Source organism: Bos indicus x Bos taurus, chromosome 8, assembly GCF_003369695.1.
Source record: "Bos indicus x Bos taurus breed Angus x Brahman F1 hybrid chromosome 8, Bos_hybrid_MaternalHap_v2.0, whole genome shotgun sequence".
In the NCBI taxonomy this organism is placed as follows: domain Eukaryota; kingdom Metazoa; phylum Chordata; class Mammalia; order Artiodactyla; family Bovidae; genus Bos; species Bos indicus x Bos taurus.
Window position 1 is genome coordinate 80852791 of NC_040083.1, and position 14923 is coordinate 80867713.

Genomic DNA, 14923 nt, shown 5'->3' on the forward strand with positions numbered 1-14923 from the left:
ATACAGACAGTACACACTTAACCCTTTGTTCTCTTCTGGATTGGCTCTTCTGATCAGCAAAGGGAGAAAAAGCATGTTGACACATGCATAGGTGTACACGCACATACACACACACACACAGATGTGCACACACACCCAGGATCTGCCCAAGAATTCCGTGCCTGCCAGGTATTGATGAACGAATGCCTTTTTCTGACAACACTGTGCAAGGTGTGATGTGAAGGGGCTGGGAGGTGGGCAGCAGGGAGTGATTCTTGTCCTCAGGCTGCTTGCAGACAGACACAGGGACATTTCACTATAAGAGCATCTCGTGTTATAACCACTACTGTGATAGAGACACTGGCACTCCAGAAGCATGGGCATCTGGACACTAAAGAAACTGGGAAAAGCTGTTCACAGGTGATTATTTTAAATGATTGGGATTTGGACAGATGGAGAAGAGGGGAAAAGCATATTTCAAGAAGAGGGAGGCAGCCAGGAAGGGGAATTGAGTCCAGATGGTGAAAGACCTTGAATATAATGTTAAGGAGTTTGAGTTTTGTTCAGTCAAACATTGGAGGCCATCAAAGTGTAAACTCTCCTGGTCTTTTATTCATCATATGTCTCTTCCTTGACCCTTTCCCCTTCTGTAAAACTATGCATCTTGTTACCCAGGACTGTCTTCCTTACACAGAAATCCAAACACTTCCTCCAAATCTTCCAAACCAACTCCTTACTTTTCACTTTAGCTCTGGGGTATTTGAGAGCTTCATATCTGTTTTCTAAGTGACTCTAGGAGTTAACAGTAAACAAAACATAAATATGCACACACACTGCAGCATTACTTATAGTAGCAAAAAATGGAACCACCTTAAGTGTCCATCCTCAGCAGGCTAACTAAATAAGTTATGCTATATCTAAATATTGGATATTATTCAGGTATCTGAAAGAATGTAATAGGTTTTCTTATAGACATGGAGAAGTATTCAATCTGTTGTCAGATGAATAAAGCAAGTTGACAGAATGGAAGGTGGAATATGATTATGTCTTCGCTTTTCAAATTATTTCTCTCCACTTATGAATTCGTAGAGAAAAGCCTGGAAGGTTTGTGTGGGGCTAGCTCTGAGTGCGGGAACTTGGGGGAGCGGAAGGAAAAGTCTTCATTTTTCTACTATGTATCCTTCTATGTCGTTTGGATATTAAATGAGCATGTGTTACCTTCTTAACAAAAACCTACATTTATTTGTACATAAACAGCACAAAACAGAGACAGCCAAACTTGCTCAGTTCATAATTTCCATTGTGTAAAATAATTTATTTTTCTCTGGTTTCCCCAGAGCAAAAGAAAAACCTTAATAAGTTCCAGGAGTTCCCTAGTAACCTAATGGTGAGAATTCTGGGCTTTCACTGCCATGGCCCAGGTTCGGTCCTGGTCAGGAGCTGAGATGCCACAAGCTGTGTCGCGCAGCCAAAAAAGAAAAAAAAAAAATTGTTTAAATGCCTTTGTTGTTGTTCAGTCGCTCAGTTGTGTCCGACTGTTTGCTACCCCGTAGACTGCAGCACTCCAGGCTGCTTAAGTTCTGTTTATTAAGTTATTCCACCCAAACAACCTAATATTTCAGGAGCTGATGGAACAAACGATTCACATAAATTGAAAGAAAGCTATTTTTATTTAATTCTCAATTGACCACAGTTGTGTACTAATGGAAGGTGTGTGCTTGCTGGGCACCTCACGACTCTTTAAACCTTGGACTCAGAGTGGACACCACCACCCCTATATCCTGTTCTATGTGGATCTTCACAAGATACCTGCTTTGTATCACAGCCGCCGCCAACCCCATGCTGTGCATACACAATGTCACTAAAAGGAAGGCAGTCCCAGCTAATTTGAGACACTGGACTGCCTGAAGCTAGTAGTTTCCCTGATGTCTGAACCTGCTGGTTCCATCAAAAATTTAAAATATTCCTCAGCATCTCCTTGAATACACTGCAGTGCCCCCAGATACCTTGGCACACGTTTTGGGAGCCGTAGGCAATCAAAACTGCTGGGTATGGCCGTGGCGTTTCACCTCATTAGAGCGTCTTCACTTTCTGTCCTTCCATGCCTTCTTCTCTTGCTGTATCTAAATCTGAGCCACAGTGCAAATCTTTCCGGAACTTTGGGGCCTTCAGCCCTGACTCATGCCTCCTTTCTGCCAGCACAGCAGGAGACTTAATTTAGTTATTTTATGATAAGCCTCCCACTCTTTCAGCCTTTGAAGTTTTATTTTAAAGTCACTCTGTTAGCTGAGAAATACTTGAAAACATTTTGTTTGGCTTGCCTCCCCAAGGAAATGGCAAGTTTCTGGAGAAAGGAGACCTCGCCTCCTATCTCTTCCTTGTGGCTCCCAGATCCTTACACAGTGCTGGCCCCGTGAGATTCCCTCCACACATGTCATCCTTGTCAGCAAGAGTGAGGACTCTCCCGGGTCTTTTTGTCTCCTGCAGTATGGACGGACGCCTCTGCACCTTGCCGCCAACAACGGGATTCTGGACGTGGTCCGCTACCTGTGTTTGACGGGCGCCAATGTGGAGGCGCTGACCTCGGTGAGTAGCCCTCTGGCAGAAGAAAATGACTGCAAATGTCTCAGGCCTCGAGGGCACGAGAGGGAAGGTATTGCTTGGCAACTGCACTGCGAAGCAGACAGGCTGCTATTAAGCTCCAGCTCCTCCGCAGGCAGTTATGTAAACATCTGCCCACACAAACCCAGGGTAAGATCTTGTTAATGCCTCATCCTCTCCTTTCCCCAGACCCGCACTGCGGGGAACACCTGCTGTTTCCCACTGGCCTTTTCGTTTCCTGTGTTACACAACAGGCCTTCATGTTTTGTATTAGCTTGTGTTTATCTTTTCTAAGTGTGCCCCCTCCACTGTGGGGGACTGGAGGGGCCATGGGCTTTCAGAGAGGGAGGAGGAAGGCCCCTCGGTGTGGGGGGGAACAGGTGACAAGAGCTGTCCTCTCATCTTTGAAAGGTCTGGCTTTGCTCTTAGGCCTGCGTGCATGCGGTAGTGTCCGACTCTTTTGCGACCCTATGGACTGTAGCCCGCCAGGCTCCTCTGTCCATGGGATTCTCCAGAATACTGCAGTGGGTTGCTGTGCCCTTCTCCAGGGGATCTTCCCAACCCCAGGGACCTAACCCACATCTCTTATGTCTCCTGCATTGGCAGGTGGGTTTTTTTTTTTTTTTTTTTTTTTTACCACTAGCATCACCTGGGAAGCCACAGCATATTTTAAAATGAGGTTTCTTTAGTTTCCTTCACTCCTGACACTCCCCATTCCAGACCTGGTACCTCCCTGCAGAAGAAACCCTTTGATCCTCATTTTGAGGATACCAGAGAGGAACAACGTGTCTGCGGATGAGATAAGGTTGCTGTTTTACAGCTGCAGTGAAACATTATCTTTTGAGCTGTTTCTGGCCCGGCAGTGGGTTGAGTCTCCACTGGCTCATGTGGGAGATTCCTAAAACTCACAAGAGCTTTACTAACACAAATTGTTTCTTTAGAGGAGACCCACTGGAGTTTTAAAACATGGCAGCTAACCTTGGGAAAATCAGGGATCTGAAGCTGGAGACTCATACAGGGGATGGCAAACGGTGGACCACAGACCAAATTCAGCCTGCTGCCCACTTCTGTTAATAAAGTTTTATTGGGATACTGCCATGCCTGTTGTTTACATATTGTCTGCAGCCATTTTCACTCTTCAAGGGGAGACTTGAGCAATTGCAGCAGAGACCCTAAGGCCCTCAGACCCCCAAATATCTGCTCTCAGGCCCTTTACAGAAAATGGTTGCTAACTCCTGGCCTAGGGTGTTGCCTCCCTGGCTGCACAAATGTGACAAGAATGTCATTCCCTGTCCACAAGCAGGGGGTCTGTTTTCTGCAGTGTTGAGCCCTGAGCTGGGCTCCTCTGCAGGCCCAGTGATGACCAGTGCTCTACATGGGACTGGACCTTTTTAGGGCACCTGCTCACCCATCACAAGCCCACCCACAGCCACCTATGAACCTGATGTGCCATTATCAAACTTTCCCCAACCATGTGTAGGCACTCAATCCAGTTACTCCACAGTAGAGCACTTATATACATTTTTACAAGAAGAAATATTTTTTTTTACAGATATTGCCTCATAAAAAGTAAACTGTCGACAATGGCTGTGAAGATGCCAGCAGCTGCTCCTGCTGCCAGCCTGGCAGTGTGGGTCAGGGTCTTGGGCCTCTACTGGGTCCTCAGGCTTCCCCATGACCTCTGTGAAAGTGAAGTGAAAGTTGCTCAGACGTGTCTGACTCTTTGCGACCCCATGGACTGTAGCGTGCCACACTCCTCTGTCCATGGAATTCTCCAGGCAAGAATGCTGGAGTGGGTTGCTGTTCCCTTCTCCAGGGAATCTTCCTGACCCAGGAAGGAATCGAACCCAGGTCTCCTGCATTGCAGATGGACTCTTTGCCAGCTGAGCTTCCAGGGAAACCCTGACCTCTGTGAGGCCACAGCTGTCTCCCCATGCCTTCCCCACAGCAGCTGCCTCCAGCCTTGGGCTCGCCCTCTGGAGGCTCTCAGGTGTACCTGCCCTCCCTGCCAGCTCACTGCAGATGCTCCTTCTTGTCCTGCGAGTCCACTTCCTGGGGGCTCCATTGTTTATTCATTCAGCAGATACTGAGCACACACTGCACACCGGACAGACACGAGGGACACAGTGGGGCCTCGATAGGCGAGCTGGCCTTACCTTGAGAAACGTCCAGTCTAGTGGGAGAGTCAGAACCAAGGGTCACAGCAAGGATCACAGTGAATATGCAGCTACAGAGTGGGACCTGAGCCAGTTGGGAGCCAGGGTCCCCAGGGGTTTCCAGAGGTCAGGAGCACTCCTCAGAGAAAGAGGAGGACAGTCTGAGCCCAGAAGAAAGACTGTGGGCTGGAGCATAGGGGGATGACGGGGCTGGATGTGCATGGCCTCCCCAGCAGGCGCAGTGGAAACCACGCTGGCTCCACGCAGGAAGGGCGTTATCATGGAGGTGCCCTGATGCAGGCCTAGGCTGGCTCCATAGAAGGACAGCGTGCTGCCTGTGTCATTCTAAACTTTCTAATAGCCACATCTGATGAGGAAAAAGACAGGAAGTCAGTATCAGTCATATACTAAAAGTAATATATAAAGTAAAATATTTTGTACATAATATGCCAAATATTATCATTTTGACTTGCAATCATTATATTTAAATTACTGAGATATATCCGGTTCTCTGATTTAAGTCTTCAAAATCTGTCTGATTTAAGTTCTCTGATTTAAGTTTTCATCCACAGCATGTCTTAGCTCCACATTTCCAGCCCCAGAAGCTGCATGGGGAATGGAAAATGAAAATGAAAGTAAGTCGCTCAGTCGTATCTGACTGTTTGTGACCCCATGGACAGTAGCCCACCAGGCTCCTCTGTCCATGGAATTTGGCTGCCACATTATGGACAACACCCTCCAGCCCGTTTTGTCAGCGGGCTTTTCTCCTCTGCCTGACAGCACTGCTCTTCCCGGTCAGCACCACAGCCCTCGACCCTACAGCGCCCCCCAGCTGCTCCCTTTCCTCTCCCAACCTGTTCCTCAGCCAGGATGGCCAGGAAATCTTCTGACTATCTGGTTCTCTTTTTCCTTGCTTCCCACTTCTCCTCTACCCGCCACAGTCTGTCGTCGAATCCCTGTGACTCAGCAGAGGGAGTCACCTCGCTTTTTTGTTGTTGTTATTTAGTCACTAAGTCATGTCTGACTCTCTGTGACCCCAAGGACTGTAGAGCCCACCAGGCCCCTTTGTCTTTGGGATTGCCCAGGCAAGAATACTAGAGTGGGTTGCCATTTCCTCCTCCGGGGAATCTTCCTGACACAGGGATCAAACCTATGTCTCCTGCTTGGTGAGCGGATTCTTTACCACCGGGCCACCTGGGAAGCCCTCAAAACTTCTTTGTTGTAAAATAAAGCAGATTTTCTTTTTAAGAAAGGACAGGAACAAAAGAACTTGGTGAATTTGACAAACGCCTTTGTAGCCCTATTGAGATCAAAAAATAGAACTTCAGAGGCCACCCCAGAAGCTCCCCGTGGCCTGTCCCAGCCACAGTGCACCCCAATCCCCCACCCCGAGTGTAAGCCCCACTCTGACTTTGTAGTTCTCTAAGCATTTCCTTCCTTGCCTTTCTTTGAGGTCTTTCTCACCCATGAGCCAGCAGTCACATCTAGTTATCTCTTCAGGACATGGTACTTCCTTGACACCCACCCCTGTCTTAGATAAGAAAATCCTACTTGCCCTTCTTCCCCTCCCACCTCTGCTGCCCTCCTCCAGCTCTAGGTCTTCTTGCTGCTGCTCCACCCCACCTGGCAAGCTGCCCTCCCACTCTCTGCCCTCTGCTCCTCTCAGAAGCCCCATGGCTGTAGCTGCACCTGGGAACTGAGACCCGCATCCGAATCTCCAGCCCTGTTTGACTCCTGAGCACTGGCACCAAGCCTTGCCATTTCTGCTGTCTCAGGGCCTTTGCACTTGCTGTTTTGTTGTTGTTGTTATTTGTTTTTTTCCTTTTGCAAAACTTCCTTGGGTATCCAAATGGCTTGCTCTCTCACCTCCTTCAGGTTTTGACTCAAAGGTCACCTTCTCAATGATGCCAGCCTCCTAGACCACCGTGTATGACAAAGAAGGCAGAGAGTGCTGGACTCACTTGTGGGCCAGCTTCAGAGCTGGCACCTTGCTTAGCATGGGACTGGGATGAGGAGATCTAGCTCCTACACCTTTCCTTCTTGGACGGAAAGCTGGGGAGGGGGATGTTGGGGACACTCTCAGCTCTTTTTTCATTAATTACCGCTGCTTGCTTTTTCAGCTCATGGTGCTTCATTTATTTGTTTTTGTCTAATCTGCCCAAGAACCTATGCAATAGAGCGTCATTTCTCATCTCATGGGTGAAGAAACCCAGGTTCTAGGAGGCCAAGTGACTGACCACACAGTCTGGGAGGGACGGAATCTGAATTAAACCCGGGTCCTTCTCACTCTAGAGTTCAGCCTCTTTCCAAACTCTGGCAAAGAGTTCTTTTGGAATCTGAACAGTGTCCTTTAGAGCAATACTTTTTGCAAACTGTAGAGTACCATGCAAACATAAGGAAGTATTGGTGGCAGTTTTCCTGTCATTTGAGAGACTCGACAGTGGAGAATAACTTTGCCAGTGAACAAACATCCTGTGTCTGAGTGCTATGCAGGTCTAAGGCCTTTGAGAGAAATCTATGGTCAGTCACACCAGAAGACAGAAGATTTTAAGTTGAGGTTCAGATTTCTTCCAACTAAGGCAATGGTTCCAAAACCTATTAGAACCATTGCCTTAGTTGGAAGCCATTCTATTGGCTGCACAATAGAATCACGTGGGAGGGCTTAGAACCCTGATGTCCAGGTCACACCTCAGAAAGGTAGAAGGTGAGTATGCAGGTGGGAACCTGGCAGCAGAAGTTCTTAAAGACCCCAGTGACTCCAGGGCACCATGAAGTTTGAGAAGTAAGGCCTGTCCTTATCATGTCAGTAAAGATCCAGACAGTCTGGTATGACCCCCTTGTTTGGATGCGGTGTCTGACAACTTACCTCATTCACCCCAAAGCAAACTAGAAGCTTTTGTCTGCCCACTGGGGCCACTGCAGGACTTGACAGCGGGGAGTGGGCAGAGAGAGGTGGGCAACATGAGTGCAGAGCACACCTCCCAGGAGCACCCACCGAGCTCCAACCACAGCCTACGACCATGCTTCTCAAGTTGGGCAGTTTCACTGCTCAGGAAACATTTGGCAATGTCCAGAGACACTGGACTTCCCTTGTGGCTCAGATGGTAAAGGGCTTTCCTTGTAACTCAGATGGTAAAGAATCCACCTGCAATGTGAGAGACTTGGGTTCAATCCCTGGGTTGGGAAGATCCACTGGAGGAGAGCATGGCAACCCACTCCATTATTTTTGCCTGGAGAATCTCCGTGGACAGAGGAGCCTGGTGGGCCAACAGTCCACGGGGTCGCAAAGAGTCAGACATGACTGAGCGACTAAGCACAGCACAGAGACACTGGGTTGGCACAGCTGGTGCAAGGGAAATCTGCTGGTGTCTAGTGGTAGAGGCCAGGGTGCTGCTTGACATCTCACAGTGTACGGGACAGCCTCCCATGGCAGGGAATCGTCCTGGCCAGAATGTCAGCAGTGCTGAGACTGAGGTGATGTGATGGTTGGGATTGTGACCTGGGCTGTGAGATTGGCAGGTATGCTGTCAGTCAGATCCGGGCATCCCCCCGCTTCCTCAGGAATGGTACTTGAACTGTCCCTAGAAAACACTGACAGATGGGCCAAAGGCTGCTTAGTCTTCTCATTTAAGAAATATTGCTTTTATTTCTTTGGAAATTGCTTCTCATCTTTTCTACTTTTAAATTTGTAATGATTCCTAAGCTGCAGCAGAGCAGTCCCTCAGTCTCCGATCCCTCCTCTGTGATGGGTGAACAACTAGTGTTCCCACCGCCCGGGAGCACCTCTGAGGTTTCTACGCTCAACGCACTGAGACTGCGAGGAGGCGCTCGAAAAACATTAGCCATCATCGTGCATGTTCACAGCCTGGAAACAAATTTGTTCAGTATGAGACTGCAGCCCTGTGAAAATTCTCTAATTAAAAAGCAAACACTGAAGTGCTGTGGACCCTTATTTCCACCTTTTATGTTTCACTGAAGATCTTCAGATCCAAATTGTCTGTAAAACTCAGCCTTTTCTTTGAAATGCACAGTAATTACCAGTAACTAGCTTGATATGAGTGCTGAGGTTTGTCCCTGGAAGGATTCTAAGACATTAGCTTCCACTAACTAGAATTTGGCAGCTAATGACAGTCTTTATCGTTGGCCTAATTGGAGGGAGGTTCAGGATGCAGAGTAATCTGCCTGCTAATGAGGTGCCCGGTTTGATTAAAGCCTGTGGGCCTGAGACATCTTGCCTTTGGACATCAAAGCACCAATGCATGGTTTTTTCCTACTTTCCTTATCTTCCTTTCCTGGACCATCAGTAAATCAGGATTCCACAGAAAAGGGAATAATTCAGGACAGGGTCTTTTGTCCACCTTATTTGCTTCTGATGCCTGTTACACTGTTTCTGTCTCAGAAGGTGATGTTGGTGTGTGGAACACACAGTTCTCTGCAGCGAAGGAAAAAACTAATCATTTCTCTCCAACAGGATGGAAAGACAGCAGAAGATCTTGCGAAATCGGAACAGCATGAACACGTAGCAGGCCTCCTCACAAGACTCCGAAAGGTGAGAAATTGTTTGTGCTCTGAAATGCTCTGTGCTTTTTATGTGAAAAATTCTGTCTTGTCCCTTATAAATGCTGAGAATGAACAATCTGTTGGACACACAGATGGTACCAAAAGGCACCTGTCCTGGGCTGTGGTTTGCTTATCGATTTGCATAAACGTGTCGGCCACCTCTCTGGTTTCTTCTTCTGTGTTAGGACTTGGAAATCACTGGCCTCTTTTTGCGGTCACTGTGCCTGATTTTCCTCCTCTCACCCTGTCTATAATACCTGCCCGCGTGAAGTAGAGGGGAAATGAAAAAGCTGACCCTGCTTCTTTCTTTCTTAATGTTTCGAGCTCCAAAATATCACATATGCTCTAGCTTATCAAACATCATGGCTGTAAGGTTTAAGAAGATATGACAAAAATAAATAAATGCAGGTATGCCGTTTCAGCCCACATCACAGCAGTGTGTACGGAGAGACTTCAAAACAGTCACACCCTTTAAGTTAGGGATTCTCTGTGACTCTATCCTAAAGAAATCAAAGAAATGCATTAAAAAAAAAAAAGTTGTATGCATGAAGATATCCATTGCAGTGTTATTTATAAAAACTGGCAATTAAAATCAGAAATGTTGGATGACCAACAATAATGTCTGATAAACTGTCATACAGCTATAAAATGGAATGGATTTTGGCCTTTAAAATGTTCCTAAAGAGGTTTTAGTAACAGGAATTTAATGTTTCAGATGTTCCTAGGCTGCAAAGCAGAAGATGAATTATGTGCACATTATAATTCCAGCTATGTTTTTTCAAATACATATAAAGAAAACGTTAACAGTGATGTCTTTGGGTTTAGCTTTCTTAATTGACAGTCTCTTCTTTAAACATAACTCTGTTGTTTCCAAACTTCCTAAAATAATCGTGTAATAATTTTTTTAAAAAAAGGACAAATGTTATAGAAATTTAAAAAATTACTCAGTTAATTTAAGTGTTCATGAAAAAGTATTATTTCAAATAAGCTCAGGGTATCCTACAAAGACCCTGCCATATAAATTGAAAAGTGCCTGGGGGAGGGATAACAATGTTTTAACTTTCACAGCTACTAAAAGTTTGAATTGATATAATGGTCCCCTGGTCCTGGTTACAGGGAAAGGGCAAGGGGACACATGCAGAGATTGGAATGATTTCAGTGCCTGGAGTTGGCCCGGGGAAGATAATGGACTTTCACACCTTTGTGCTTTGGAGTCTGTGAACTGATAAACACTGAGATCCCCCCAGGCCACTGCTGGGATTCAGTCTCCCCTTTGATCTAGAATTTCTGGGAAGAGATCCCGGCTTATTCACACGTTCTTAGAGGAAAAACTTACATTAACTCTGGACTTCATGTTCTCCTACTCTGTGCCCCCACAGACTATCTCACTGTGAGGGAGAATCTGGACTAGCAAAGCAAGGGAAAACTTTTTGTTTACAGGCAAAACAAGAGGGGGCTGTGCAGGAACCTATGAGACTGTCAGCCAGTCAGCAATGAACTTTCACATAAAATCTCCTCATCTTAAAACTCACTTTATTTGAAGTGATATTCAGCCAAATGAAACACAACTTCAAGCCAGATTGACTCAGAGGCCACCAGTTTGTAACCTCTGACTTTTGCTGGATTTTATTGTAGGGAGCCCCGCATTTGAGTATAGAATTCTATGTTTATATAGATTATCACACTTTAAGGGCTGTTTTTTTTTTTTTTTTTAATGGAAACAGTATCTTTTGCTTGCTTGCTTATTTTTTAATATTTCTCTCTTTGGCTGCACCGGGTTTTAGTTGCAGCATGTGGGATCCAGTTCCCTGACCCAGTATCAAACCTGGGCTCCCTGCACTGGGAGCACGGAGTCTTAGCCAATGGACCACCAGGGAAGTCCCATAATAAGGGCTGTTTTAAACTGAGTCCCCCATTATAATATTCATTGATAGTGAAAAGAAACCGAAGCAAATCTGGCCTTTCCACAGTTTGGGTGAGTACACATTTTTACAGTTAATACCTCTAGTATGGTCCACTATTAGGAAGAAACATTTTATTAGGCTCAACACCTTAGCAGGTATATAAACATGCTGAATCAGGTATTCTTAGGTTTCCCAAATTCCACAAAGCGGGATTTTAACCTGCCTGCCTCCGCTGGCACCATCGTCCTGCTCTGAGCCCAGCGTCGTCCTTGCCAGTGTTTTGTGGGCTCAGTTGGTGCACGGGCAGCCCCTCTCACAAGTGTAGCACTCTGGACAGTACTGTTGCCTCATACTTTCTTGGCTTGAAGTGCGGTTCATCATCTCAGAAACGCTTGTTCCACAGCAGTGCTCCAGGGAAAGGTACAGCCTGCTCATCTTAAAGCAACAATCAGCTGCAAGCCATGATCTTCCATGGCCTAATAGTCACCCCAGGAAACACCCTCTTCTGGCCAAGGGACAAGGCTTTTCCTTGGACTGTGCTGTTTTAGTGCCCATCTACCCCTTAGGAAGATACTTTTATTTAAAAACATTGCTATGCTAGATACAAGCCCAAGCCCAGATGTCCATTCCAGCAGGTCAGAAACAGCAGACAAATGTCATTAAAAAAGACAGGAAGGAGAGCGCTCTACAAGATAGCCAAGGTTGGGTGGATTGGATGAGTGGGGCTCAAAGCACTTTCTCACGTTATCTGATTCCTGTATTTCTTGCTGTGCTTCAACCACTTTTATAATTAGGAATATAAATAGTAAGTGAAGCCACATGCAGCTCAAGGAAGGGTGGCTGTCCCCAGACTGGAATTTTGAACTCAGTGTGGCGTGGGTTCTTGTACAGTCCCAGTTTGGGGCTTTCCCTTTTTTTTTTTCTTTCCTTCCATTAATTCGTACTTTTGCTTTTTGATGTCTAGATTTTTTCAAGAGGGGTGGGAGAAGGAATATTACAGCGTTTAGTCTTTTACCATTATCCTATGATTTTTGTAGGGAGATGAAGAAAGTCATTACGATGCCTGTGAATATAGTACATCATCCCTCTTGGAGCCCAGAATCTACTGGGAGATTCCCCTCTCGTCTTTGCTTTGAGAGGCAAAATATAGGGTAAAGGCTGAGAGCACAGATTCAGGAGTCCCCGCTCTGCCACACCTTCATGCTGGGTGAACTACCAATCTGCTTAACAGGCTGGGCCTTAGTTTCCCTGTTTGTTAAATGGGATGAGTACAGTGCTACTCACAGGATGGTGGTAAGGGTCAGGCGGGTGGTGTAAACGATGTCCTTAGAGCAGTGCCTTGCACACCCTGAGCACCGTGAGTTTGCCACAGTCAGCATCCTAGTTCGCATCCTGCAGACCACCCTCCAGGTCCGGGGGAACTATGGAGGTTTCCTTGGGGCCGCCTCTTGTGACCCAGCCCGCAGGAGCAGATGTTGGGGTGGCAGCAGTGGCAGCAGTGGCAGCTCTGGCAGGGTACGTTTGAGAGTCGTTTTTAGTAACAGCCACCATTGACGCTCAGTGTGTGTGGCAGCCCTGTAATTTTACATCCCTGAGTTGCGGATGTTCCCGCAGGAAACCCGGTCTCCACTAGGTTAAGCAACATGCTAATTACAGAGCAGAGACCCAGACCAAAACAGAAATGCCTGCTTTCGGGGCTCGATCAGGGGCTCAGGACTCCTTCAGACTCAATTCTCCAACAGCCCAGGATGGTCCTTCCCTCCAGTGGGGTCACCCGCTTGGTGGCAGACATGGGTCACTTCCCTCGAGATAATGCAGAGCCCTGTGCCCTTCAGCGGAGTCTCCCCAACTTCATGTTCGACAAGATCCACGTAATCATTTGCTTTAGTCATGCCTTCAAATGACTCTAGACCTCAGCTTTTCCCTTAGCCAGAAAGGGAGGAGTTGACTGCCAAACATTTCTAACCATTCTCTATCTTTAAAAAAAAAAAAAAAAATGTAAATCCCAAAATAAATAACTGCTTGGGATTTCGGGACACCCAGTACTGGAACCTGGTTATTGAAAATGATCATGATGTCCCAGTGTGTCTGGAAAATGCATCGCAGAGGACTTGTGGGCGGTTGCCTTAAGGAGCAGGCTCTACCTGCAGAGAAAGCCAAGAAAGGTGATTTGTTTGCAGTGGTAACCTGCAATGGGTCATCTGCAGGAAGAGACTGCCCACAGCCCTGTACAGTGGGTGAGGGGAATGGAAGAAGGTAATTTACACTGAGGGGCATTTTATCACCTTTCCTTTCAGTGTCATTTTCTGTTCCAGGCTGCAGTGTTTCTTACCAGGGTGCTGTCAGAATTTGGGGGTGGGTGGAACTTCCTGTCCTTGCAGGATGCAAGGACCCCCAAGGATCTAATGTCAAGCACCCCCTCCCACATTCATTGTGGAAACCAAAAGACTGCCTCTGTTCCTTTCCTGACACCCCCAGGCGTGGTGCCAGCCTCTGCTCACCCACTCCACGCGCATCCTAAGCACAGTCACTGGGTGGAGTCTGTGTCTGGAGCAGCAGGGGTTGGCCATAAGGTGCCTTGCTCAGCCGTTTGGTTTTTCAGGGCCAAATTAGCGACAGAAATGCTCCCTGTGTTTTCACCTCTCATCAGTTGTCAAGCCTAGGAACGTGTTCTTAAACATCTGTTAGGGGTAAGCCATGGTGCTTTCTCTTCTGAAAAAAGAACCAAAGTCATCTTGTTGAGCTGCATAGGGCAGCGGAGGGTGGGCTGGAGGAGAGTGAGAGGAGATGACATCCCTAAAGCAGGGGGCTGACCGTGGGAGGTGAGACCTGCCGCCAGCACATCCGCATCTGGGCAGGTAGGGGAGAGGGCAGCCGAGCTGGGGCTTGTGAGGGAAGGAAGAACACAGCGCATCTTCCTCTCTGACCCAGTTCAACAGGAGATGATGGGGTGGTGGCATGTGGGAGCCCATGGTAGTGTCTGGGAGAGCCCACCATACACATCTCTCCCCAACTGCGTGTTCCGTGCCGTCACATTCGGGGCTGAAATCAGCTGTGGTAGTGGTATTTACACCACAGGAATCAGCAAACACTGGTCAGGCTTCACCTTTTGCCCGAAACCCCAGCCTGCTCCCCCCGCCATCCCCTGCAGTGAGCTGGTTTCCCAGCACACCATTGTTTTAGGGGCCTCTGGGGGCCCCCTTAGCTCCACCATGCATGGTAGGTATCACTTTCTTATAAGGAGCTGCACCCTCTTCTGTCCCCTGTGTTCACCCCCACTGCTAAACAAAGCCCCCTTCAGCCCTCCAAACCTGCTCAAGAACTCTGCTCACTTAACCAAACCAGTTCTGCTCCTAGAAAAAGGGGAGCTTGTTATAACAGGCGGGGAAGGGGGTAGCGCTTAGATTTTGTACTGGCATCCATTTTTACTATCATATCAAGGTCTATTCTTTCCTGATTTTAAAACACTAGTTTTAAGGGGGTTGAGGAGTCAGCTTATTTTTATTTTGTTTGATTGTCCTTCTAATCAGCTTTTCTGTAAACTGATATTAAAAGTAGTTGCTTTTCCTAAGTCTGAGACTAGATGGTGAAGAAAGATGCCCAGGAATAGTTTGAAAAAATAGGACAAAGTTGGGAGCTTGCCCAAAATTTAGAATTCACCACAAGTAAACTGCATTTGCATAATTAAGAGTTGCTGCTCCCATCCTGTGGGTCTAATTGCAT

At 47.0% G+C, this 14923-nt stretch overlaps 1 protein-coding gene across 5 annotated transcripts in view; it reads left to right on the forward strand.

Annotated features, from left to right (window-relative positions):
- The window catches only part of DAPK1 (death associated protein kinase 1), a 212320-nt gene that overhangs the window by 167784 nt on the left and 29613 nt on the right, over positions 1-14923 (forward strand). For all 5 annotated transcript variants that reach the window (XM_027550169.1, XM_027550170.1, XM_027550166.1 and 2 more), the window contains exons 18-19: positions 2467-2565; positions 9208-9285. In XM_027550169.1, the coding sequence (XP_027405970.1) occupies positions 2467-2565; positions 9208-9285 (177 nt within the window). The remainder of the gene's footprint in view (positions 1-2466; positions 2566-9207; positions 9286-14923) is intronic.